This window comes from Pteropus alecto, unplaced genomic scaffold, assembly GCF_000325575.1.
Source record: "Pteropus alecto unplaced genomic scaffold, ASM32557v1 scaffold20, whole genome shotgun sequence".
NCBI lineage: Eukaryota > Metazoa > Chordata > Mammalia > Chiroptera > Pteropodidae > Pteropus > Pteropus alecto.
Window position 1 is genome coordinate 11,045,398 of NW_006436298.1, and position 27,490 is coordinate 11,072,887.

General features: G+C 38.2%; 1 protein-coding gene and 1 long non-coding RNA gene across 3 annotated transcripts; one reads left to right on the top strand and one right to left on the bottom strand.

Moving 5' to 3' along the window:
- Positions 1-1,923: 1,923 nt before the first annotated feature.
- LOC112480644 lies at positions 1,924-12,287 on the bottom strand. 2 transcript variants are annotated; one of them, XR_003046735.1, is made up of 3 exons: positions 11,062-12,287; positions 6,388-6,511; positions 1,924-2,180 (listed from the first exon to the last, which is right to left on the bottom strand). It is a non-coding gene; the product is annotated as an uncharacterized LOC112480644 (long non-coding RNA). The 2 variants fall into 2 exon arrangements; XR_003046736.1 differs by lacking the exon at positions 6,388-6,511.
- Positions 12,288-20,647: 8,360 nt separating this feature from the next.
- On the top strand, positions 20,648-23,069 carry S100Z (S100 calcium binding protein Z). The gene is given in 3 exon segments (XM_006913159.1): positions 20,648-20,788; positions 22,910-23,041; positions 23,043-23,069. Coding segments are annotated over 3 exon segments (300 nt in total).
- The last annotated feature ends 4,421 nt before the right edge of the window (positions 23,070-27,490 follow it).

Genomic DNA, 27,490 nt, shown 5'->3' on the forward strand with positions numbered 1-27,490 from the left:
AAGGAGCAAAAACAAGTGGCTCACAGGCCCTGCAGGGGGCCTAAGGGCTGTGCAGTGGAAATTTTTTTTCGAGGGGTGGTGTTTGCCATTTCTTTATTAGTCATTTTTATAATACATGCTGATGGTTTAAAACTCAAACTGGACAAAATATGTAAATAAAAAATTTTATCTCATGCCTATTCATATCTCCCAGAAGGCTAATTTTTATAATTTATATATTATACATATATAAACACTCTTCAAATAAGAATGAATATGTATGTATATGTAAATACATATATGTGCATATATATGTCAACTTCTAAGTCAGTTCATATATATCTTACTCATGATTTTTAATGACCAGATAGTATTCCGTGTATGGATAATTATAATTTAACCATTGCCTTATTGAAAGGTAAGGTATTTTTCTTGGTTCATTTTTACTGTCTTTGAATTTACATTAAGAAGTATGAAGGAAATGATATGAGAAATAGAATCATAAGAATGTTTGCGGAAGCATAATCTCTTCAAATGATTTTTGTTTCTTGTGCCTTTAAGAAATGGCTCACAAAGTTCCTAGTCTACCCAAATTAGGCCCCTTTGGACTTATGAGAAACTGGTTCTGAGCAGAGAGATGTGCCCTGGATGTAGCTGTCTTTGCTCTTGCATTAGAGGTCTTATTGTGGTCTGGTTTTTCTAAATTCCCAAAATTTTGAATATTTTGCATTCCACTGGCTCCATTTACTAAAAGGATTCTCTTAATTTGAAAGCGAATGTGGATTTGCCTCCTGCTGGGCAGGTCCCAGGGTAAGCCAACTTGATTGGAGTTGTTTTACTGGGCATTTCCTTGTCTGTCACTTCTGTGGTTTGCAGGGTAGTATCGGCCAGGATTTCATAAATCCTGGGGCCATAATCTCATCACTATGCATAGTTTAGTGATTACGTCTTTATGCCTGTAACTTTAACCCCTTGGAGGCCCCTAAGAGGACTGGAATGAATATATTACTAAGTTAAAGGTATAGTTTGTCAGTGCTGTCCCCTGGCCTCATCGATTAAAATTACTAATTTGTACTGCAGAGTTTGGGTGTCTTAAAAGAGAAGTTTTTGATTCCGCACTAGTCAAAAGCTTGTGTCTAGTCTTCCCTGACCCCCAGTTCTTGGAACTTCACTGAGATGATTGTTCTGTTTAAATGTAAATAATTTATTGAGGGAGAGTATGAGTAATTCTATGGTTTGGGTAAGAACTGCTCTTGCCTCTACCAGTTGGTCAATCTATAGAATATTTCCTAGTTTCTATCTTTATTGGTGAGAAATTAGGCACAATTGGAGTTACGAGCCACCTTCTGCAGAAACCACAGCCCAAGCCTGCGGGCTGCATCAAACACTCTAATCAGACCATCAGCATCTAGCAATAGTCTGAATGGCTCGTTTGTTCATCCCACAGTTATTGCAACATTACTGGCTTATTAAATACAAATACTTAAATCAGGATTCCCATCTTAGCAGTTGTCCAGTCATGGATAGGGTTGATGTTCTAAGTGAACTACGTCAATATTACCAATCCGCCAGTATTTGGCCCACTCAAAAGCCTTTAAAAAATAACCTGTTTCAAAATTAGGTCTTCAGTGTGGGAGAAAGTCAAGGAAAACAAAGGACAAGAAGGCTTAGGAAAGGTTGCTATTGTAGCTTATCCCTCTTAACAGTTTTGCTTAAACCTTCCAAAAAGTAAATAATTTAAGACCATAAAAATCATAAGTTCTTGTAAATTGAGAATGTAATAGTATATAGAACCCATCACACTAGGACTAAGTTACTCCCTTTGTATATTCTTTGAGATATTTCCGTACATAGTACAAGCATGTGTACCTACATGCTTTTATAATGAAAAAGGAGTTATACTACATATTATATTTATACATAACCAATTAACTTAAAATGTAGTGGCTTCAAACAACAAACACATTTATTGCACAGTTTCTCCGGGTAATGAATTCAGGAGCAATGTAGCCACATAGTTGTGACTTGGGGATCTCATGTTGCAATCATCTGAAGTCTTGACTGGGTCTGAAGGATCCACGTCCAGTGTAGCTCCCTCATGAGGATGGCAAGTTGGTGCTGGCTGTTGGCAGGAAGCCTCATTTCCTCTCCACGCGAGACTCTACAGGGCTGCTCGAGTGACCTCATAACACAAAGGTTGGCTTCTCCCAAAATGAGTGATCCAAAAGAATAAGAGAGAAAAGCAATAATGCCTTTTAGAACCTAGCCTTGAGTCACACATTATGTCCACCATACTCAATGGTCGCACAGACTAGCTCCAGTTCAATTTGGGAGAAGACTACGTAAGCACATTTAGAGGCAAGGATTATTGAGGGCTGTATTGGAACCAGGCTACCACAATATGTATATTGTCAAAAAAATAAATGGAGCCACAGCTGCCTTGAATGTCTTATGCCTAAGTCTTTGAATGTTAAAATAGGGCAAAATAACCTTTGGACTGGGCCAAAAGCAACTGTATGTTCCAAAGAAGTGCAAAGATAACAAGAAAGCAGATAAAACTGTCGGACTGAACTGATTAATACTGACTGAAAATTAAAAACATTATTTAGAATTAACAGTACTATGTTATCCGCACCAATAGAAATGCCTTCCTTCTATTGACGTAACTGATACCCTGCCCTTTCTCATAAATACCCACTGCCTATGTCTCCTAATCAGAACATTATTTGGGCTTCTGCCTGAATCAGTGCGTCCTGAATAGCTGTTCTTTTGCTCTCAAATAAATATTGTTGCCTCTCACTTTGAAAGGCCCTTTTAAGTTAATATGAATACATCTTAGATATTATTTTCATATCAGCATTTATAGACTGACATTATTTTAAATGTATCCGTTGTACAGGTACACTGTAATTTAAAAAATCCTCTAGCTTTTTAGGTAGTTTGTTGGTGTTGTTTTTTTTGTTTTGTTTTGTTTTGCTATCCAAGCAATATTTGAATAAATATCTATCTTTCTATATCTTTACATACTTGTTCATTCAATATTCTTCCACCATGTACTACGTACCAAGTCATGTTCAAGGCAGTGAGGGATATTGTGGAGAACAAAACAGACAAGAACTCTGTTATCATGGAGTTTACTTTCTAATCCTAGACTGAAGAGAAAAACAATAGTATTAAATTCTAAGGGTAAACACTAAGAGCATTTTGTATTAGGGGATTAGAGAAGCCTTCAAAGGAGGTAAAATTTAAGTTGTAAAGGACAAGAAAGAGCCAGCCATATGAGGATCCTAAGCAAGAGCTTTTTGGGAATGAGTGAAGGGAAGATTATGAACAAGAAGGTTGAAGAGACAGGCAGGGGCTGGGCAATTGAAAGATTTGTAAGAGAGTAAGAAGCTTGACTTTCTAGGTAGGATGCTACAGGGTTGTTCTACTGGTAATTTAAAAAGTCACTGTTTACTATGAAATATGGATTACAGAAGTCAAGAGGAGAAGCAAGAAAAGGAGGAAATTCCACCAATTCAAGCAAGAAATGATGTTGGTTTGAATTAGGGTGATGATAGAATATGAATTAGGAGACTTAAAAGACATCTACCAATTGCAGCGTGTGAGTTTTATTTGGATTCTGATTTATTTTTTAAACTAAAAAAATCAATTATGACATTTGAGACAAGTGGAAATTTGAACATTGGCAGGATGTTTGATAGTAAGGAATTGCTTTTTTTAAAGTATGATTTTTGTATGATTTAGAGATGGAGAGAAGGGAACTAATTTGGGCAATGTTTTGGAGGTAAAGTTCTCAGATGTGAGGAAAAGAGGAATCGAGGAATTCAAGATTGTACCTAGATTTTTTGCTTGGTGGATTATGGTACAATAATGAGTGAAAAAATTTAGGAATTGAAAGTCACGAGTTCTATTGGGCCATGGCACCTAGAGTTTGAGATGCCTGTTAAGAGATCCATGTAGAACTGTTGAGATAGGACATTTAGATATCTGAATCTGAGTTTTGTTTTTTTTTATAGTGCTCAGGATTGGAAATACAGATTTAAGTGTTTATCATGTCACTGGCACTTTTAAAGCAAAGGTCTTCGTGAGATTCCCTAGGGGAGAGAATAGATGAAGAGAAGGAAGCCTAGGTCAGAGGCCTTTGACCTGTACACCTTTGAGCAGAAAAGGAGCCAAAAAAGGACTGAGAAGGACTGGCCACTGGGAAGGGAAGAGAGGCCAGAGAATATGCTGTCATGGAAGCCAAGGGCATAAAGGAGAGTGGTCAATCATGGAATATTACTGAGAGGTCAGATTGAATAGAGAGGTGACTATTGGATCTTTCCACGTGAAGAACATTGGTGACCTTGACCAGACCCACAATCTCAGTGTTGTGATAGGGATAGGAAGCCAGAATGGGGTATGTTCAAGAAAGAATGAGAAATAAGGAAGTGGACATAGTGATGGTAGATGATCCCATACGACAAATATAATTGTGAAAGGGAGCAGAGGATTGTGGGGCAAGAGAGGCAAAGAGTGATTCTGTTACCTTAAGAGTATGGAGATGAGAGTGATTTAGGAGAGATTGATGATGGGAGTGTCTTTGGATATACTGTATTTCTAGAAATAGAATTTCTGGATTAAAGGTATTTGTAATTTTGATCATGCTAAATTGCCCTCTTGAGATGACATACCAAATTGCACACTTGTCAATAATGTGAGTCTCTACCCACACCACTGTAAACACTGAGTTTACATAGTCTTAAATGCTTGCCAATCTGAACGTCACAAATTTTGAGTGTAATGATCATGCAGAGCTATGAGCATCTTGGAAAATATGAAACTATGTCTTTCCTCCTTTATTTACTTTTGTATTTTGGGCATATTTTTCTCCTGAAACTCAGTGACAATTGAGAGAAATTCTGCTTGGAGAATTTCTGCCCCATTTCTCTTTGTATTATCTCTGGAAGGAAATCCAAGTTATTCTCTATCATTCTTTGTGGAGAATTTGAGGGCATGGTTGCAACTATTACAGCTGGTACTAAAGAGCTTGGAGTCTGAGCCCTGAAGATGTGAGATTAATTCTCATCATTGCCAGGTCTTGGCTCGGGTCTGAATTCCTCACCCCAGCTTCACCATATAGCCTAGGGTGAATGACCCAAGTCCATAAAAGGGTTTGATTATAGCTGACATGTAGCACTGGATAGATAGACTTAATAATCTAATGCTGAGAAAGCAGTTTTAGCCAGACCTTGTGTTCTGAGCTCTTTCAGAAGCCACCTGGGCACTCGGTGAGAGTTGTGTCTAGTTCTTATTGGTGACAAATTTTCTTTCCAACCAAAGATCTTCGTAAAAGAGAGATTTTGTTTAAAATATAACTGATTTATCAGAATTTATGGTTTAAAAAAATGCAGAGCAAGGAGGGAAATGATGGTATTTATTCCAATGATAGTTTGTCAATTATAACTAGAATTTTTTTTACTTTTTAAAAACATTAATTGTGGAGAATTTTGTACCCACACAGAATCGACAGAATTGTGTGTGGAAGCTCATGTGTTGATTGTTCCCAACAACCATCAACCCTTGTTTGGTTCTACCCCATCCACTTGGTTCTACCCCATCCACCTCCCCATCTCATCCATTTTGAAGCAAATCCCAGTAATCGTATTATTTCACTTGTGAATGTTTCAGTGACACTAAAAATCATACTTTAAAAAAAGCAATTCCTTACTATCAAATATCCTGCCAGTGTTCAAATTTCCACTTGTCTCAAATGTCATAATTGGGTGGGTTTTTTTTTTTAGTTTAAAAAAAAATCAGAATTCAAATAAAACTCGCACACTGCAATTGGTAGATGTCTTTTAAGTCTCCTAATTCATATTCTGTTTTGCTTTTTTCCCCTTGCAACTTATTTATTGAAGATACCAGGTCGTTTGTAGATTTCGCCATATTCTGGATGTTGCTAATTGCACTCCACTGGCAAGTTAATCATACTACAGACATCAAAAGGCTGTTGACCAAGCACTCTGTTCGTTTTGCACTTAAGCACTAGGAATACTAAAATCCTTATCATTTTGCTCTGCCATGTGTTGGTTGCCTTGCAGTGGTGTTAATAATGTTTCTAAGGACATGGAAGAACAGGACCCCATGCCATTGTCTGGATCTGGCTGGCTGTGCCTGGGAACGCCACCCTGACAGAGTTTGTAATTAACTAGCAATGCAGACATTTCATGTGTGCCTTGTGCTCTCGCAGATCATTCTGATATTTCCAAAATGTCCATCATTCTATAATTCTACAGTTTGGATCCTCTTAATTTTCGTTTCCAGGTGCGATAAATAGTTTTTTATAAAGAGATGTGTCAGTCTTCAGAATCTATCCCGGTGTTCCTTCTTTCAAGATATTGTGTGTATTGGTCCTTTCCTTACCTGCATCTGCCCCTCTCTTTTTGAACGGTAGTTTTCTAGGCCAAGAGTGATCGTAGGCCCAGGGCTGATGGTCCAGGAGCACAAATGGCCGCTGTGTTTTTTGGGAGTGGTCTTAAACTGGTGTCTGGGAAGACATGAGCAAATCTAAGTTAAATCTGAAAGATCTAGGGAAGACAAGCCACACCTTGAAGGTTCTTCTGGATCCTTCACCTAGACAGAAACATGAAACCTGAATTTCTCAAAGTGAAGTGAGAGGCAGAAGGCCAGGATGGGATGGTTACGGGAGCCAAAAGGAAACTGTAGGGCAAAGGGCTATCATAACGCCAGGGCTCTGAGCCAGGGCTGCTGGTGTTCTCTCCATCTCTGTGTCTCTGTCTTTCTCCTTTGTGGTCAAGTAAGGGCACCTTTAGAGAGGAAGGCCCATGGTAACCCTCTGCCCTGTTTGCCTTCCCTAGGCCCTACCCTGTAGCCCAGAGCTCTCTCACCTCAAACTTCACTAGATTTAGAAACAAGAATCTTTCGCCTTTTTTGTTGTTGTTTTTAATCTTACAGAGGCCTTTTGTGGAGATGAGGTAAAGAGAAAGCTCTTATTTTGATTCCAGGGTGGAGATTAGCAATCTTCCTCCCAAGAACGAAGGCAGTGAGGAGCCCTGGCTGGGAATGGCACGCATCTGAGGAAGCCTTTGTGTCTGTGCAAGTCCAGACTCAGGGCACAGCAGGCATGCTGTTTGCTATGGGTGAGAAAGCAGGAAGAGCTGTCCTTTATAACTTAGAGCCCTCAGATCTCTGAGTAAACAGAGTGGTAGAGCATTGAGTTTCTCAAGAAACTGCTTGTGATAGATAACCCAACCAGCGCCTCCTGGTGGTGAAGAGCAAGTGCTCTGGAGCCAGTTGCCCTGGGTTCAAATCCTCATTTCGTTGGTATCTTGACTTTGGGAAAGCTGTGGTAGCCTCTCTGTGCCTCAGCTTAATAAGCTATAAATCAAGGCTAATAATCATCATGTGATTTTTGAGGATGAAATGAATAGAACTCATTTAAACTGCCTAGAATGGTGCTTGGGCAGAGTGTGTGCTAATTAATGTTACTACTATTATTTTAGTTTAATCCAGTTCTTGTCAGGGATCGAGGTGATGTGGGAGCACTAGGAAGGCTTGCTGAACGTTCCAGGGAGCTGAGGGACATCAGAGGCCTTCCTGGGAGGACTGATTCCTGAGCCGAGTAACTGAGGATCCCAGAAGCAGAGCGTTAAGTGTGAGAGGTGGGGCAGGTGAGATGGGTTGGAGCACTTCGGCAAACTTATATTTAACCCAGAGATGGTGGGGATTCCCTGTAAGGTTGAGGTAGGAAGGAGGTCAGGGTGCATCCTCGCATCTGGGGAAGGCTGATTTTGAAAGTCAAAATAGGAAGTGAGTTGGATCTCTTACAGTAATAAAGACCAGATATGGCAAAGGCCCAAACCATTGTGCTAAGGATGGAGAGGAGGGAATGGGAGACCGAGGAGGCAACTGATTGAATGAGAGGAGGAAGGACCAGACATAGCATGACACTCAGGTTTCTAGTTTATATAATCAGTGGATGGGGGTATTGCTGATGATTGAATTGGCTGACAAAAGAAAATCCTGCCTGGAATAAAGGAATGAAGAGGCAAGGGAGGAAAATGATCAGTTCAATCTTGTGTGACTTGGGAGTTTGAGATGCCAATGAATTATCTAAGGGGAGATGTCCTATACTCAGTTTATTTATACTCTGCTCTGTCCTGGGTAGAATTTAAAGTGATATATAAGGATACATAAAGTAGAGTGGGATGTTATAAATTAAGTAGGAGAAAAAGAAGAAAGAAAAACAAAGATGGAATGTAAAACGGAGGAGTGAGAGTAATACAAAATACACTGCGGAGAGCAGAGGTCACAAGCCGGCAGCATTTGGCTAACCTCTGCTGTTTGGATTGGCCTGCAGTCTTATGTTTGTCTCTTTGTCTATTTTTGGTTAGTTTTCTTTCTTTCTTTTTCTTTCTTTCTTTCTTTTTTTTTTTTTTGAGTCATAGTCTTACAATTAAAGTGTTCTTAAAAATCAGGATTTCTGGCTTTTTTCTAAATATTGCAAGTACTGGAATCTCTGAGCCATATTCTAATCTGGCAACCATGATCTGGATCTGAAGAGCAGTCATTATTCTTAAGAGGGCCTGGCTTCTCCAGTTTACCAGAGACCTGTCCACCTCCCATTGTCTCCCCAACACGGATGCAGAGTGTCAGTCCCATTTATCATCGTTGATTATTTCTCTGAACTTAGATCTCAATCAAATGTGAATAAAACAAAAATAAGTCAAGATCTTTCTTATTCTCACTCTATTTTGCCTGCCTACATTAGCTGCCTGGCCACGGAAGCAGGCTGACTCTCACTATTTACAGCCATTGCCCATTTTGATCAGTACCTGCATTGTATCTATTGTTAAACAATTTGAAGGTAACCACTGCTGTAGATATTAGAGTTCACAACAGGTGGTAAAATCATGTATTTGGCCTATATCATCTTCAGACTTCACTCTAGGCCTTCTAACACCCCCAAAAAGAGAGGACACGTTACCAGCCTCGCAAATCATAGTTTTTGTAAGATGATTGCTGAGGCCACTCAGGACTCTTCTTAACACAAAGACCACACCAAAATTTCTCCTGAGAGTCTCCATAGAGAGGGAATGCTGTGTTCAAACAACATTCATCCCTGGAGTGTATACAAATCTAAGGTTGATTCCAGAAGAGTCTTCAACATAGTCAAGTGTCTTTGCCCCAAAGCACAACTACACAAGCAATTCTTGGGGAGATTGGTCTAATACATTTCAGTAACCAAATTCTCCACTGAGCTAATACAGGAATAATTTTAGATAGTTTTAGACTATCTGGAGAAATTAAAGTACTCCATAAATTTGCTATAGATGGTCCAAGGATGTGATGCTACCTTGGGACTGTCAGGGCACAGTCAGGGATGAGAGACAACACACAGAAGATGGTGAAGAGAAAAGACAAAAGGTCTTAGGTTCTTGATGATATTACTGAAACACTGAAACAACTGACCCTTATTGTAAAAGATAATACATCTTTATTAAGTTTAAATTACATTTATTTAGTCATTCTACTACATGTTGACAAATACATCATAACTAGTACAGCCCATAACCAAGTCAAGTCCAAAGTAAGAGCAATAAAAACCACAATCTAATTTCTCCTCTTAGGAGTGTAAGTATAAAAGTCAGAGGCAAATGGCTATAGAAAACACTGGCATGTCACAAAAAGTTATAGATCCATATTATAGGAGATGAAAGTAAAATAGTACTGATATGACTCTCAGGTCAGGACTGGCGAAATAGATGTGGGAACTGGAATCATAGTTTGTAAGTGCAACCATCAGTGTAGATGAGATTGCCTAGGTTGACCACATAGAACAATTAAGAGTACCCATATTTAAAGGACAGGCATTAGAAGGCAGAGTCCTGCTGAGGAAAGAAAACAGAGGAAGAAGAGTTACAGAGTTGGGAGAAAAATCAACATAGCAAGAAGTCATGGAAACCAAGAGAAGAAGCTTTAGGAAGGCAGGAATTGGAAGCAGTGTGAAATATAGCCCACTAATATAAGGACTTGCATATATCAAATGAAATCTGGGCTTCCACACATATTCCCTCAGCGACATCACTCTGTAGATAAAAATTTCCCTGACGCATTCCTTTCTTATTTTTAATAACCAAACCTAGAGTCTTCCATAGGAACTTTCTTACCTAAGATTTTTAGAAGTAATAAAAGCAGTTTATAATAAAATTTTACTCCATGAGCTCCTAGGAACTTACTTAGTTTTTGCCTGCCATTTTCCCAGCCAATTCTTAAAGTGGCTTCCTGGAAGTTCTTATCTAACCAGAATTTGAAGCAATAAAGCCTTCGTTTGCTGAAAGATGGAACTGCCAGAGCCAATTTCAATTTGTGTTATCTTTTGACAGGTAGAAGAGGTGAAGCCTTCCTTGAGGCAATTAAAATGGAATTCTAGAAGTATGTGCAACCCAAAGGATATCTGACACACTTATCCTTTATTCCTTCTCAGTTTTCTCTCATCACTCTCACCAGTCCAGTCATGGCACAGACTGGCTCAGGGAGCATCATGCCAAGAGTAAGGTGAGGAAAAATGGCTGATTAACTGAGATCCAATGCGTTCATCATCCAAGGACAATGATAAACAGGGTGGGGCTAATTGTACAGTCTAAAACACAAATTCTTCGGAAGTAGCTTCTAAACTTCCATTTCACAATTGTAAATTATGTTTATAAATGAATAAGGCTGGGAGTTTTTCAGTTCACATTCCTTTAAAGGGATACATAAAAAACAATCCTGGTAAGGTTGTAACCTCGAAAGAGAAATGTCTCAACTTGTTGGATACACAGACTATAAATCTATAAAAAGATTATTCAATTGTAACCAATTAGTTTGTTTTGGTGGAGAAAAGTAAATGTTAAAGCACATGATGTTCACGTAATTAAGAGCCAAATCAAGATAGGAGGAATATATCATTATTATATGAACACTGGAACTCAGAGTTGACTAAGATTCAGATATTTAAGCCACTTTTACCAGCACCAATCTATTTCTGAACTGCTGGGAAAAGAAGGAGTTAGCATGCTGAAAACAAGCAAATACCTTTTCTGAAATCCAGGTCTTTTGGAGGCATAGTATTAAAGCTCCCTCCCTATCCCAAGCAAATAGTGCAGGATCTTCATACCCAGGACCTTCTAGCTCTGTTTGAAAGTAAGGAGCCTTAGTCATGTGGAGGCGAATGCCAACCTCTAGGGAATCCAGTGTCCTAGAAAGATACAACCACAATTAGCCTTTGGGACTCTGGGTAAATTTTAACTTAATCCCAAACTGGCAAATCCAGTCTATCGAGACCATTCTTTGTGGAGAGAGTCTGATGTTTTCTGCGCCCAGGGCCAGGCCCCCTGGAGATTCGGCCAGCTTGGCAGAGTCTGTCTTGAATGGGGTGAATTAGTCAGAGTTCTTATGCAAGCAATGGAAGCTGACTTTGGGTAGAAAAGGAATTCCTTGACATGGACATGGTGGCTCACAAAACTCTTGTGAGAGCTGTGAAGAAATAATTCCCAAGGCGACTCTTCAGGAAGGATGCCTATACCTGGACTCTAGCCTCATTCGTGGCAGAAATAAAGGAAAAATAGTCTATACTCCAGATCCAGTTTCAGAGACAGAAAACTTCTAGGGTTGCTGTTTATTGAAGGAAGCTAGAATGGAGTGAGGAGAAACCTTTCTCCCTGGAGACTCTGAGATGGACCGCCCTCTCGGCTGCTGACCATGGAACACTGAGAAGGGAATGGTGGAAGGCTTTTGGAATTCTGGGTTGCATATCACGAAAACAGATTCATAACACCAAGTACTAATGCTTTTCAATGAACTTTGGAAATAATCAGAGAAGCTCTAATAAAGCAGATATTGCTCAGGGGACACTAAAGAATGATAAAGCAATGCTACTTTGTGATCCAAAGTGATGCTTTTAAAATCTGAAAAAGTGATTTTTGGTTAAATTGTGATTTTAAAAAGCCCTGCATTAATTCTATTAAGACATTCAAGAAGGTCACTTGCAGAGAACCCATTGTTATTTTAGCTAAGTTTCTAGTTCTGCTTTGTGGAAAAAGTAAGAAACAGTGCCCTCTTCTGTAAGAGCTTGGCATGTGTATCCTGAGACCACATGAGAATTTCATCACTCACATTTTTATTTCTGAGAAATTCTAATCAAAGGAACATATTTATTTATATTGCACCATTTTTCTGGTCATGTATAAAAGACAATAAACTTTCAACTAAAACCGTGTTAGTTATCTACTGTTGTATAACAATTTACCCCGAGTTTAGCTTAAGACATTTATTATCTCATAGTTTCTGTAGGACAGGAATTCGAGAGCTGTGCAACTGTGGTTGTGGCTTGGAATTTCCCAAAGGTCAGGTGGCAGTCATCTGAAGGCTTGGCTATGGCTGAGGGATCCTATTCTAAGGAGCTCATCACATGTGGCAGGTTGGTGCTGGTTGTTGGCCAGAGGCCTATGTTCTTTGCTACGTGGATCTCTCTGGAGGGTCTCAGTGTCCTCTCAACATGACAGTTGACTTCCACCAGAAAGTGTGGTCCAAGAGGAAACAGAGCAGAGTCACGATGTCTTTTATGCCCTGCTCTCACAAGTCACACATAATATCCTATTGGTAACACAGACCAGCTCTGTTTAGTGTAGGAGACCACACAAAGGTGTGAATACTGGGAGACAAAGATCCCTGGGGACTGTATTGAAGGCTGGCTACCACTGGAACCTTGTTTCAGCATTGTTACAGAGAATGGGTATCGTTTTAGTTGACAATGGAAGTGTAATTGTTGGATTTGCTAATAGCTAGTCCTGACAATAAACGTGAGCTGAGGTTCAGACCTGTGGCGTGGATGCGTGCCACTTGCCCAAACACATTCTATCTGCTTATTTCCATTCTATCTGGCTAAGGTTTAGACCAAGATTCAGCTACCTCCTTTGGCTCAAGAAAATCTTGGGTCAATTAATAAGCATTAATGTTCTCCCGCTTATTCATCAATATAAAAAACTCAGTTTCACTCTCTATTTTCAGCAAAAGAACTTGCTTGGCTATCTTCTCCCACTAATTGATTTCAGGGTTTAACATCCTTCATGATTAGGGAATATTTTTATTTCTTTATTATTGTTTAAGTTATTCTTCATCTGACTGTAGCAGTGACAAAAAGCAAGTGGCATCTTCTCTATGCAATCCTTCATATTAAGTGACTTCTCTTCCTCTGGTGAAATAATTCCAGTTTTCTTAACTTTTTTCTCATGCTGATATGAATGAGAATTCTGTGTGTCTGTGTGTGTGTGCACAGATGTGCACGGTGTGAACACTTTTTATTAAGGAAAGATTTAAACTTATAGAAAATAGAAAAGTAGAATAGTCTAAAGGACCCAGCACGCAGCTTCATCAGTTAAATGACTAATGGCCAATCTGGTATAATCTCTGCCCACTTCCCATCCTACCACCTACCTCCCACCCACTGGATTATTTTGAAGCAAATTGCAGAAATATTGTCATTTCATCCAGGGAAATAAATGCTTGACTTGTGAAAGGAAAAATAATATTTAAACTCTTGCCTTTATAATTTCTCTTCTTTCTGACTCTTAGCTTTAGTCTGTGGGTAAAGGGGAAGATAAATTGCTTTTTTAGCATAGGAGATGTTATTTAAGGGACAGAGAAGAAAAATATCCTTTTTGTAGTTCCTGGAATACAGACATCTGAATTTCCTGGGAGAAATGTGTGGCAAATTCTCTAAACCTGATTTTCTGGATCACAAAGGTGAGGAGAAAAGTATGCAGTCATGGCTCTCCTTGAAGTTCCTTGCGGGACCTCTGCCCTTCACTTCACTATCTGAATTGTTTGCTGAAGGAGGAAAAACACGCACGCCAGCCCACTCACACACACGAACATGCCCACTGATCCTTAAACTAACTTTGGAATAAGAAAAAATTTTAAAGGAAGGAACTTTAAGGACATTTTGCCCAAGGTTGTCATTCTCCTTTTGTCAAAAACAAGGCCCAGTTATATCATATACCTTATGGTTGGCTCAGTATTTCATAATACTGTGTAATATGTTTTTAAGTAATATTTTGAGCATTTGTCTTGATAATTTCTTACAGACTATTTTCAGCACTGGGCAAATACTTGCTGCTTAACAGTGTTTTTGAAAAGGGCTTTATGAACTGGAACATGCCTTAAGGAAAGTCAGTGAATATTTGAACTTGGGTGGTTCAAAAGCTTTCTGTCAAGTCTATTATTTTTAAAACAATTCATATTTTTTTGTTATAAAAGTAAAATATAGCCATGCCAAAAATTGAAACTTATCCCAAAGAATAGCACAAAAGGAAAGAAAGAAATCACCCTTAAAAAACACCTAATAACATTTTTGCCTATTTTCTTTATCTTTTCTAATACATATATAAAAATATAACATGGTCATTTTGTATCTAGAATTTTACATGCTAAGTTTTAAAATTCAACTTTATACTTTAAAAGGCATTGCCTAATATGGAGATAGATAGTAATTTTAAATGTGTACAATTACAATTGATATTTTAATTAAAAATGCAATTTAACAGCAGCATTAAATAATTTTAAATAATCCGTAACTTTATTAAATAAGTATTAAATTACAATTGATATTTTAATTAAAAATGCAATTTAACAGCAGCATTAAATAATTTTAAATAATCCGTAACTTTATTAAATAAGTATTAAAACTATTTATAGTTTTCTTCTTTTCCATGTGTACACAATTTTTTTCCATTACAGCATGCATATGATTTTAACTTTGTTATTTTCACTTATTTTACTGGAAAGATTTTTTTTGTATTTCTGTAGTGTTTATAATTCTACTTTTAAATGGCTGCATGATTTTATTTTTTTGTCAGACAAACATGGGTTTGAATCTCAGCTTGCAATAATCTAGTCATGTGATTCTGGGAAAGTTTCTTTCTTTGAAGGGCTTTATTGAGTTATAATTGACATATAATAAACTGCACATATTTAAAATGCACACTTTGATAAGTTCTGACATGTGTATATACCTATGAACCCATCACCACAATCACAATAATAAACATCTCCAACACCCCCAGAAGTTTTGTCCTGCCCTTTTTTAGGGAGCTTTCACACACGTAATTATTTTAGATTCATTCACGTCATTGCTATGAAAATGACAGAACATTTGAATAAGATACATGAAAAGAGAAAAACTAGAAACTTTTGAATGAAGCAACTCGGCCTTCCATATGACTCTGGCCTTGGCCTCAGAGACAGGAATTCATGGCAGGCTCAGGTACCCTGGGGTATTCCCAGCCTGAAGAGGCTGTCAGTCACATCTAAATTGGTATCATGGCCTGTTTTTCACATATATCCTTTCTTTCAGGCTCCATGGTCAAAGCCACTTTCAAACAGCTCTACTCTTGGCTATCACCTGTGGATTTATACTAGCTTTTTTTTCCCTCTAAAATAACTCTTACTTTCAAACTCCCCTAATCTGATATTTCCATTCCTCTCATTCTTTGCACACTAACTTGGGTCTGAAGTTGTACCTTTTAGCCCTAAGGATTATGACTCATGCCAGAAATTAAAGAGCAAAACTTTAATAATTAATAGAGCAGATAAAGTGCTACTGGAGGACTCTTCTGTGCTGTAAACATGAGCATCTCCCCTGCCTGCCTTGGGATTTCGTCACCTGTAAATTTGTGTCCGTAGCCTGACAGAGTTCTATTCAGCCTTTTGACATTATCTGTTTCTGAAAGTCTTCTGGAGGGCAGAGGCTGGGGCTGGCTTATGTCACAGATAAACCCCTGAGGAAGGAAGGATCACTCATAAACACAGTTTCAACTGGGAATTAGAGGGCTTCCAGATGCAGTCCCACAGCCGGACACTAAGGGGCAGCATGTATCAAAGGAAACATCTAGCTCTGCTCTTAAAACTAAGCAGAAACCAAGTAGAAACAACCTTGCTTTCAAACTCCAAGAACAAAGCATGTAGAGGTCACATTCTCACCTCTCGAATCAGAGTACCACATTACAATATTTTTATTGAAATATAATTCACTTATATTATATTAGTTTCAGATGTATAACACAGTGATTCAATATTTATATACATTATGAAGTGATCACCACCATAAAAGTCTTTGTTACCTTCTGTCACCATACAAAGTTACTATTGACTATATTTTCTATGCTGTTCGTTACTTCCTTGTGACATTTATAATTGTAAGTTTGTACCTCTTAATTAATTTCTCCCGTCTCTCCACCAGTTCCTCTGGCGATCACCAAGTTCTTTGAAGCTATGATTCTGTTTCTGTTTCTGTTTTGTTTTGTTTGATTGGTTGGTTGATTTTTTAGATGCCACATATAAGTGAAATCATATGGTATTTGTCTTTCTCTGTCTGACTTATTTAACTTAGCTTAATACCCTTCATGTTCATCCATGTTGTCTCAAATGGCAAAATTTAATTCTTTTTTATGGCGAGTAATATTCTATTTAAAAATACATAAATATCACATTTTTTATCCATTATTCAATGGACACTTAGGTTGTTTCCATATCTTCACTATTGCATATGATGCTACAATAAACATAAAGGTGTATATGTCTACATTACAATTTTAAATATCTGCTTTATTAAGAATTTTGCCTGCCAACTGAATTCTCCAAGTAAATTAATTTAATTTGTGGTTGAATATGATTTATATATAATATTGCTGAGACCCACATACTCTGTAAGACTTATGCATTTTAGTGCATTTATAACTTCAACAGCTTACCCTGATAATACTTAGTTCTAAATTCTTTCTATCCTTTAAAATGACTATTCTCTCTCTCTCTCTCTCTCTCTCTCTCTCTCTCTTTCCTATTTCTGAAGCAAATTTTTTATGTGGAATAAAGGTAATCAGACAGTTAAACTAGATAAGGTTGAAATCTTTGGAGATCTTACAGTTTCCCTCTCTGAGTTATTTGCTCATTAATCCATCCATCAGCAAAGATTTCTGAGCATTTTTATCAAATGCTTGATCTTGTGTTAATCCTGTGGAATGCAAAGATGAACCAGATATCAATTCTGCCATCAAGGGGCTCATTCAGTCTGGAGAGTGAAGAGTGTATGGGCAGGGAAAAAAGTGATTTAGGAATGTATGATAAATGCAATAATAAAAAAAGATAAGTAGATGCTCTAGGGGATAAAAGAATACAGAGGTGGAGGTTGGGGAATTGGGAAGAATACAAGAAAACTTCCAAGAGGAGATATTTTAACTAAGCCTTAAGAAGTAGACAGGATTAGCAGTTCAGGTAGTGGGCCCAGAATGTGCCAAGACACAGAAAAATGAGAGAACACAACATTTTGGTCAGTTTGTAGGCAGAGTCAGACCTTTGAATGTCTACGAGTGTGAGAGCTTGTTTGTGTTTTGTATAAACTACTCTGACAGTGGAATGGAGATCAGAATGGAGGGAAGAGATAGAAAGTAGAGAGAGCAGTAAGGAAGCTATCACAGTAATGTAGACCAAAAATAATGAAGTCCTATAGGTGGTAAAGAGCGGAGAGAAATGGATGAGTTCGACTGGTATTTAAAAATAGTGCCAGAAGTTGGGTGATGGGTGGAATAGGATGACTGAGGTGGTGGTCAGGAGGAGCTGGTTTGTGTGGGATAGGTTTTGCTTTGGTACTAAATGAGTTTGAGAAGCTTGTGGGATACTCAGGTAGGAATGGGGTTTAGTACATCATTGGGTAGATGGCTTTGGAGCTGAGCAGAGAGATCTGGGCCGCAATATATAATTTGGAGAAGGACTGAAATTATAGGAGTAGCTGAAATGCTGCGGGGAACAATGTTTAAGAGCCGGAGAGGCAAAAGTGGAATTCAAAAATGAGGAGACCCGGAAAAGTGTGGCCACAAAACCATAGGGGTGTTTATGGATAGGAAGACCCAACATAAAAAAGATGTCAGTGTCCTCTGCATTCTATATATTTAACACAACCCTGCTAAAAATAGCAACAAGATTTGCTCCAAGAGCAAAGTTCTTCTGTCATTCCACAGGGCCTGGCATAACATAAGTGCCTGATAAAAAGTTCTTGACTCTACGTAGGTATATTCATCCAGTGGAATAATAAGCAACTTTAATGAAGAATGGGGTAGATCTCTATGTGTTGATATAGGAAGATTTCTAAGATGTCTAGTAAGTGATAAAAACAAAGTGTATACATGTCGATGCTGTTTATGTATGGTTAAGGCTACATAAGGATACATATGAAACATTATATATAATTATATAAATTATATGCATATATTTTTGTAAGGATAATAACTGACACATACATAGCACTATGTTCCAGGCATATCTATATATATTATAATATATATATTTTTAAATTTAAATTAGTTTCAAGTATACAGTACATTGGTTAGACATCTATGTAATTCATAAAATGATCCCCTGAATTACTCCCTCCTCTGGCCCTCTACCTAACCATCATATTAACCTGTCAGAATGGCTATCATCAGTAAATCAGAAAACAACAAGGATTGGCAAGGATGCGGAGAAAAGTGAATCCTCATATATTGTTGGTGGCTTGCAAATTGGTACAGCCGCTATGGAAAACAGTATGGAGGCTTCTTTAAAAATTAAAAATGGATATACCTTTTGACTCAGCAATTGCACTTCTGGGTATTTATCCAAAGAAAACCAAAACAATCATTTGTAAAGATCTATGCACCCCAATATTCATGGCAGCACAATTTACAATAGCCAAGATATAGAAGCAACGTAAGAATGGATATCAACAGAAGATTGGATAAAGAAGTTATGGTTCATATATACAATGAAAAATTATTACTTAGTCATTAAAAAAATGAAATCCTACCATTTGCAACGACATGGATGGACCTAGGGGTTATTATGCTGAGTGAAATAAGTCAGAGAAATATAAATACCATATGATTTCACTTATATGCTGAATCTAAAGAACAAAAAGAACAAATTGATCCAGGCACATATTTTAACTCATTTAATCCTTTCTGCTGGGGAGTTACTACTGTTATCCCATTTGTACAGATTGAGAAACTGAGACACAGAGCGGTAAATGACCAGCCCAGGATCACACAGCTAGTTGGCGGCAGAGGCGAGAGTTAAAGCCAGCCAGTCTGTTCTCACCCCCATATGACCACCCCTCACACAAGGAAGGGTTAAATGGAGACAAGGGGGTAGCTAGGGTTGGGAATGGTGGGGAGAGGATCTTACTTTTATTTCATACACTTGAGTGTTCAAAATGTTATTATTGCTTTACTATATGCATTGTTACTACTAATAAAAACTAACTTAAAAGTATTTTTGAGAATTGGGCTTTAGACATTCAGTGAGAACATCCCTGGGGTCCTTAATGAGAGGTTTCGGTGGAGTGTCCAGGTGGTAAGAGGGAGCGGGGCGGGCTGGTTGAGGATTTTTATCCCAACAGGTTTATGGAAGGGAAACAAAAGGGAGATACTGGTTTGCTTTTCATATAATTTCAGTTCTGAGAGGACAGGCACAGTGGCTAATTTCTAGCTTTGGGTTTTCCAGTGATTCTTTTGCTTCGTTAAGCTTCTCTTACTTGGAATCCCACCCCCACTTCCTTCCTCATGGATTCTGCATACACAGCTGCTCTGGGCTTTATTCTATTTCCATTTTTTTTGATTAGGTAATACAGTCCTATAACAGAAAAAGTTAAAATTAGGTGAAAGGGGTAAATGAGAAGCCTTATTTCCAGCCACTCTGTTCTACACTCTTTTCCCCTTGTTTCTCAGAGCTACCACTTTTATTACTTCCTTGTGTGCCCTTTTCGGTGACTCCTTACTCAAATGTCAAGTCTATACATATATACATTTTTATTTTTATTCCTTCTTACACAGTCAGGACCCAGCTTTGTACCTTTCTAAATCAGCACACATAGAGCTTCCTCGTTATTTTTTTTATAGCTGCACAACTGTCCATTGGGTTAGCTTAACTAGTCTGCTCTGAGTTTATTCCCTTGACCTTGCTATTGGCTTTGCTGAGCAGTTTCCAGGTTTGAACCAGTGGTTTTTCTTTGCTACTCTATTTTTAGAGTTTTTCCCCCGTCATCAACTTCCTAGCGACTGACTGCATTTCTGCTCTCAATAATGAGGGATTACTGAAGGCTTCCTTTTTCCTTCTCTTTGCCTTCTCCTCTAATGCACACAGTGGGCACCGATGCTTCCTTAAGGGCCCTTGGGACAGCAGCTCACATCTGTTCCTTCTGGTGACTAAACACAGGCGCAGAGGCACTTCTATTTGAGTCTCTTTGTCACAGGTAATTTTTATCTTCTTAGGAACAGGTGTGCCGAGGTGGAGCCCCAAGTATAAATGCGTATAATTTAATTGTAAACACCTGTTGACAGAGCTGTGCATTGGCTGAACAGGTACAAAGTTAGGTATTTTCTTCCTCTTTTTGTTTATTTTTAACCTGTATTTTACTATGACTGTATTTGTCGTCTGATTGTTAACTTATGAACACGTAATATTTATAACATTCTGTTTTAATTAAAGTGTTGATCTCCGCCCTGTCCCCCACCCCCCACCCCACATCTGCTTATTTTTAATAAGTCCCTGAGTTTAGTTGCCTGCCCCTGGACTAGTCAGTTTTGCTGGCAACATGCCCACCTAGCTGGAGATGGCCACGGACACCATGATTAGAATCTTCCACCGGTACTCTTGCAAGGAAGGGGACAGATACAAGCTCAACAAGGGGGAACTGAAGATGCTCCTACAGCGAGAGCTCACAGAATTCCTCTCGGTGAGTCCAGCTTTTCTGTCCTAGTCAGTCAAGGATGGATGAGGTACAGTTCCAGGGATAGCCTCTGCGTACACGGTCTCCTATGATTCTGCCTCAGATACTGTGTAATTTATATTGAGGTTCAAAAAACAGAGGAAGCAAAAATGAGAGACCTTTGTTTTCTGTGTAAGTCTGCATATCTCCTTTTGCCTGTGGTTTATGGTTTCCAAGTGTTGGAAATTATATTCGAGGCTCTCATATGTTCTTCAACATTCTGATGCAGGAAACAAAGATATAGCTAGTTATAGTTATATAAATAGTAACTATAACTATAGTTATAACTAGTTACAGTAGTTATACCTGAAGCTTTGTCGGGTGTCTATAAATTAATCTTGTTTATTGAGCCAGAAATGAAGCCTGGGATACTTTATGCTGTGGTGGCAAATTTCCTAGTGAACGACAAATACTTAGTTTTGTCAGCCAAGCACAAGCTGATTGGGATTAACCAGTTGGGTAGCAAACAGACTCATATCTCAAAATAGCCAGGAGTTCAATAAATCTCCAATAAATCTTACAATGGAGTGTTTGGGGCCTCCTCTGAGGGAGACACTTCACTATGATGTTTATAGAGCTGCCTGAAAAAAAGCACTTCCCTTGCCTGATGACGTTCTGTCTAAACCCTGTGTTAAGACCATAGTGATTGTAATTATGACACTCTTCTCACTCTCTATAGGAAAACTTTAAGGGAAAAATTTTTAACATAGCAATTTTTTAGGAACATTTTTTGTAATCCAAAAACAATTTTATTTTATTCTCATTACACTGATAGAGCAAATGGTAATTTATAGTTTCTGCTAGAACTTTTTTTTATTGTGGTATAATTGACATATAACATTATATCAGTTTTAGGTGTACAACATAATGATTCAGTATTTGTATATATTGCAAAATGATCACTACAATAAGTCTGGTTACCATCTGCCTCCATACATAGTTGCAAACTTTTTTCTTGAGATGAGAACTTTTAAGATCTACTCTCTAGCAATGCTCAAATATATGGTATTATTAACTATAGTCACCATACTATATGTTAATATACTAATTCTTCAAAATACCTTTTTAGTGATTTTAGGAGTCCTCAGGAACTTTTTTTTTCTAAATTCATTTTGGCTACTGTATTATGTGACATTTAGAATAAAAGGCTCAGTCAGTCAAACTTGGCACCTTGATTTATTTAAGTAAAATTTATAATTGTTTTTGATCAAGTTGATTTTGATCAATTTAATTTGCTTCTAACCATTTAATAATTGGCAGCTAATGAGAGGGCAATGGGAAATTCCTAGAGGAAATGAACTACTTCTGGAAGCATTTCTTATCAACCACTAATCATAGGAAAGGTGGATACTTCACTATCCCACCCTGATCTCCTCTGTGGGCTCCTTGCTTTACTTTCCACTGTAAAATCAGTCATTTTTATAAGATCTACCCTTTATTGGGTGCCTCTTTTTTGTGTCAGGTGTTGTGCTCAGTAAGGCTGCCAGATAAAATATTGTATGTCCCATGCAATATATTGAAAAATTATTCATTGTTCACCTGAAATTCACATTTAACTGGGCATCCTGTGTTTTTATTTGCTAAATATAGCAACCTGGTACTAAGTACTATTAGAAGTATGTTCAAGTATTCACCAAATTTGTGGGGAGCTATTATTCTCCTCATTTTATATATAAGGAAATTTAAAAATGTTAAATGATTTGCTCAAAGTACCATTGTTGGTACAGGTAGAGCCACTCACTATCCTCTTTTGCTGCAAAACTTCCTTCTTTCCATGTGCTCCACCTGCCTCCCCATGTCCTGGCCCTTGACCTGTGATGTTGTATAGTAAATGCATTTTCAGCATCAGCTCATTTTGTTGAGCTCCTGTTTGATCTTGGTCTTTAGTTCTGAGCTACAATTACATGGCCCTGGGGCAGAGGATTAAACTCACTTAGAATCTATGCCTGGTCCAAACCTACCTGAAAATATTGTCCTTAGACATGAAAAATAGAAATAAAAACCTTAATATAAATAAAAGGAAGATGGGATTTCATTTGTCATTATGAACTAAAGCCTGGGAGTTAGAAATTTTCTTTTTCCTTTTAGTGCTAAAAGGACCCCTCGTTGGTTGATAAGATAATGCAGGACCTGGACGCCCATAAAGACGACGAAGTGGATTTTAATGAATTCGTGGTCATGTTGGCAGGTCAGATAGTTGCTTGTAATGATTACTTTACAAGACCAACTGAAGAAGAAAGGAAAGTAAAGATAAATAGTAAGCTAATCTAAAGGCAGAAACATATCCAAAATTATTTACTTACTGTTCATCTTTATGTTCTAGATCTACAGTTGTAGTAATGCCATTTATAGATATAATATACACATAATTAATTGCTCGTATTATTAAATAATGTATACATTAATATATTGACTTTAAACAAATACTCCAAATCTTATATGCCCTATTTGAAAATTTTCTATCTTATTAAAGATGTTATTTGCAGTTTTTTGTCAGACAATATTACAAAAATTTAGCTACTTTCAAATGAGACTAGAACTTAGCAAATTTCTAAGACATTCATCATTATTAAATTATATTTAATGTCTTATCCTATTAAAGAGATTAAATGGCTCACCCACCTTCTTGTGATTTGGCTTCATATGGAAGAAGCTACAAGCAGAAAGGCTGATAAACAGAAATGTTGGCTTTTTCAGTGTGTTAGCTCATGGAAAGAGTAGATTAAGGACTAGGTCCCTGAGCCAAGAGAGCTGAAGCCAGCAACTCTTGGGGACTGGTATATAAATACTTTTCCTTGCCCTTTGGGACACATAATTCTGAGACAAGTGTTTTACATCATTTCCCAGTGCTTCCCGTGGGATTAATCTTCAGTTACCCCTGAGGATGCTGGCTTGCTATCACACCTTCTCTAGGCTACCTTCCCTTCCTGTCTCTCTATATACTCCCTTTCTGCTGCCCCGCCCCCCGCCATGTGTCTTACACCTCCCAAATAAATGACTTGCATGGAAATCCTTGTCTCAGGGTCTGCTTCAGGAGGAACCCAAACTATGACAGATCATTTGGAGAATTAAGAAAGGGAATGGTGTGATTATATTTATACTTTTAAACACTTACCCCAGCTACTGTGTGAAGAAAGGACTGCATGGAAGAGGGATATCAGTTAGGAGGCCATTGCTATGGTCTGGGTGAGGGTTGATGGTGTCTCAAGAGAGAATTTGAGCAATGGAGGTAAAGAGAAGTATTTAATTTGTTAGGTGTTTTTGGAGGTGGGACCAATAGGCCTTGCTGCTGATGGAGTGGTAATGAAGTATAGGAAAAGAGAGCAGTCCAGGATGACAGAGCTGTCACCACTGTTGCCTAGCTGATATCCATTCTACATATCTTCCATATGTTGGAACCCTGATTTGTGCAGGGTAGCAAAGTGCCCAGCTAAAAGGCTATATTTCCAAGCCCCCATGGCAGCTGAGGTGGGGCTTAAAACATGGTTCTGGACAATGAGAGATAAGCGGAAGTCTATTGAGAATTTCTAGGGTATTTTGCTATTTCCATATAGGCTCTATGCCTTCTACCTTGTTAAATCCTTTCTTTTTGTTCCATTGGAATGTGAATGTGAGGCTGGAGATAGGACTGCTGTCTTGCAACCATGAAGACAATGAAGAGATTAGACAGAAGGAGCCCAGGATATTGATGATCATTGAGGACCACTGCACAGCCCTAGTCTGCCTGCCTTTAGTCCTCTCATTATGTGAAAAAAATAACTGATCTCTGGTTAAGTTAGATTCTGTTACATGCAGCAAAACACAATCTCTAATGTTTAGATTTTTGGTCAAGCAGAGGATGCAATTAATAAATAAGAAAGACTGGAGGAAGAGCAGCTTTGGTGTAGAGACATTGGAGGGAAATTAGTAGCTCTGTTTGAGATGCCTAGTGGATATCCAAGTGGAGATATCACATTGTTAGTTCGATATATGATCTAGTCCAGAGCTCAATGTAACGAGGGGGTTGGAGATACAGGTTTGGAAGTCATTAGCATCTAGATGGTATTGAGCCACAGAACTAGAGGAGGTCATTTAAGATGAGATTGTAGATAGAGAAGAAGAAAGGTCTAACAATTAGCTTACAAGAGAACGAGGAGCCAGCAGATGAGACAACAAAAGCATGTCCAGGGAGACAGAAGGAAAACAAGGAGAGAATGGTGTTTCAGAAGCCTAGAGAAGAAAGTGTTTGAAAAAGGAAAAAGGGTGAATTCCACTGAGAGGAAGAGTAATTTGAGCATGGGGAACTGACCATTAGATTTGCCAAGATAGAGATCATTGGTAACATCAAAGACCTTGACCAGAGTGATTTTGCTTACAGAAGTGCCTATCTTAAAAAGAAAAAAAAAGTGCTTATCTTTCTATCTGGCTTGTAGTAGGTGCTTCAACACATGTTTGTTTAATAACCAATGAAAGAACCTACTAATTGTTGATTTTCCAGTGCTAAGAACTGTCATTTTTTTTTCTTTAAAATAGAATGATATTTTTTGTCTCTCTCAAGCCAATTCTGAGCAGATAGAACAGGGAGAATTTAGAGGTCAGAACATTGAAGAGAAGAAATATATATCCTTGGTGTTACTTATTCCTTCTCTTGAAAGGTTGGAAGAAAAAATGAGAAAAAAAATTGAACATATATTTCAGAAGTGTTTAGACTTTTTTCTTACAAGAAGTCACACTAATAACTCAGAGAAAGTCTGAATATTTCTCAGAGGCCTTTAAACTTTCATTCAATTTGCTTCAAAGTTTACATATTCTAAAATGGATCACCAAATTATGAAATGTAAATCCAAAAATTTCCTCACATTCTATTCGAGGAAGGACATTTTCAACATAGAGAAATAAATGGAAAAAACAATGTTTATTTCATGATGTTTCTAAATTTCCATAAAAAGTCAGGAAAAGCAATTTATGTATCAAATTACATTTCGAATGAGCGAGAATTACAGGATGTACCAAAAGTTCTTCTCTAGTAAAGACAAGGCTTTCTTTTTTGTGTGTGTTAGGTACATATGATAAGTTTGTAGGAGGCAAAATTAATTATTTCTTCTGCCCAGAGGCACTGGCCTTTGCATTTGCTGGGGTTTAAAGAAACTTTAAAGGACACTTAAGGGTCTTTTCTGAATTAGCACATTCTGATGTGTAACATTTTCCCAATGTTGTTATTGGAAGACCCGGCTTCCGAGAGACAATAGCCCAGGTCTGCTTAGGGTCTTGGTTTGAGATGTGGCTGACAGTACAAATAGCTAGAAAGCATTAAACAAAAACCATAAGCTTTTATATTAAAAACTGATCCCTTCCCTTTTCCCCCAAGTATATAGCGGGGTCGGGAAGGCTTTCCAGAGGGGAAACCTGGAGTCAAGTCTTTGATAAGGCAAAGACATGGGGGAAGAGAGCACCTGGGCAAAGTCACACGGGCATGAAGCAGCAGGACATGTTCAGGGAAGTGCAAGTGGTTTGGGGCACCCTTGGGAATAGGGTGTGGGAAAGCAGGCGATGGGGTTGGAGAGGTAGACAGGATTCGAAAATCAAAAAGGGCCTTGGGTGCTAATGTGAGAAATTTAAAATTTATCCTGAATGTTATAGGAAACTGCTGTGGAATTTTATGTATTTTTTCTTCTTACTTAGAGCAGGTTTATGTTTCAAAATATCTCCCTAAAGTTTTTAAATCTTTAAAGCAGTGGTTTTGAACTCTAACTTCACATTACACTCACCCGAGGTATTACTAAAAAATATAGATGAATTAGCTTCACCCAACAAACATTCTATTTCAATTGGTGTGGGGATAGATAGGTGCAGGCATCAGCATTTTTTTAAAAGCACCCTAACTACAACCTGGGTTGAAAAGTACTGCTTTTATGGTGAATCGCTTAGTCAAATAATGAGGTTAACATCTGGCTGAGAAGTTTCCAGGAGAGCAGCTATTGCAATTTTAATGTGTATATGAATCACCCTGTTACCAGAGAGTGGGGATCCTCTCCCGGCACGTTGTCCAGGTTCTTGATGTCTCGAACAAAGAATTGAGCAAGACACCAAAATACAGCAAAAAAGTAAAGCTTTATTAGAAGGGGGAGTACACTTCCAGACGTGGAAGCCGCCGTCTTGAACAAGAGAAGCGTGGCTCAAAGGCCTGGTAACAAAGCCTTTGAAGGTTTTATCTCTATTTGCTGTGGGCGGTTACTTTTCATAGAGGAGTGGGCTTCCTTGATTGACAATTAAGATTGACAGGACTCAGCAATTCATCATTTGCTTTCTGTACATGTTCATTCCCAGAATTCAGTCTGTTATAATGATATTAATGAACTTCTGGGCATATGCATCATATTATAATAATGGTATAATGAGGCTAGGTGAGGTGAAGATCGTTTGGGTCTTCATTGCACAGGTGTGAGTGACTGGCTTAAACTGGTACCTAATTCTCCGCTTACTTGTTTCTTTGTGAGTTAAAAAATGCCTTCTGGCTTGCTTAATTGTGGGCAAATTAGGGCGGACCCCTTCTAGGATAGGATGACCTCAATGTCTTTGCAGGCAGATGCGAAACCACCTAACTAACTTTCCTGCCTAACTCTTTCCTAAGAGCCATGAACCCCCCTTAAAATTAGTATGGATGTTGAGGGACGGGAAGTCCCTTCTTCC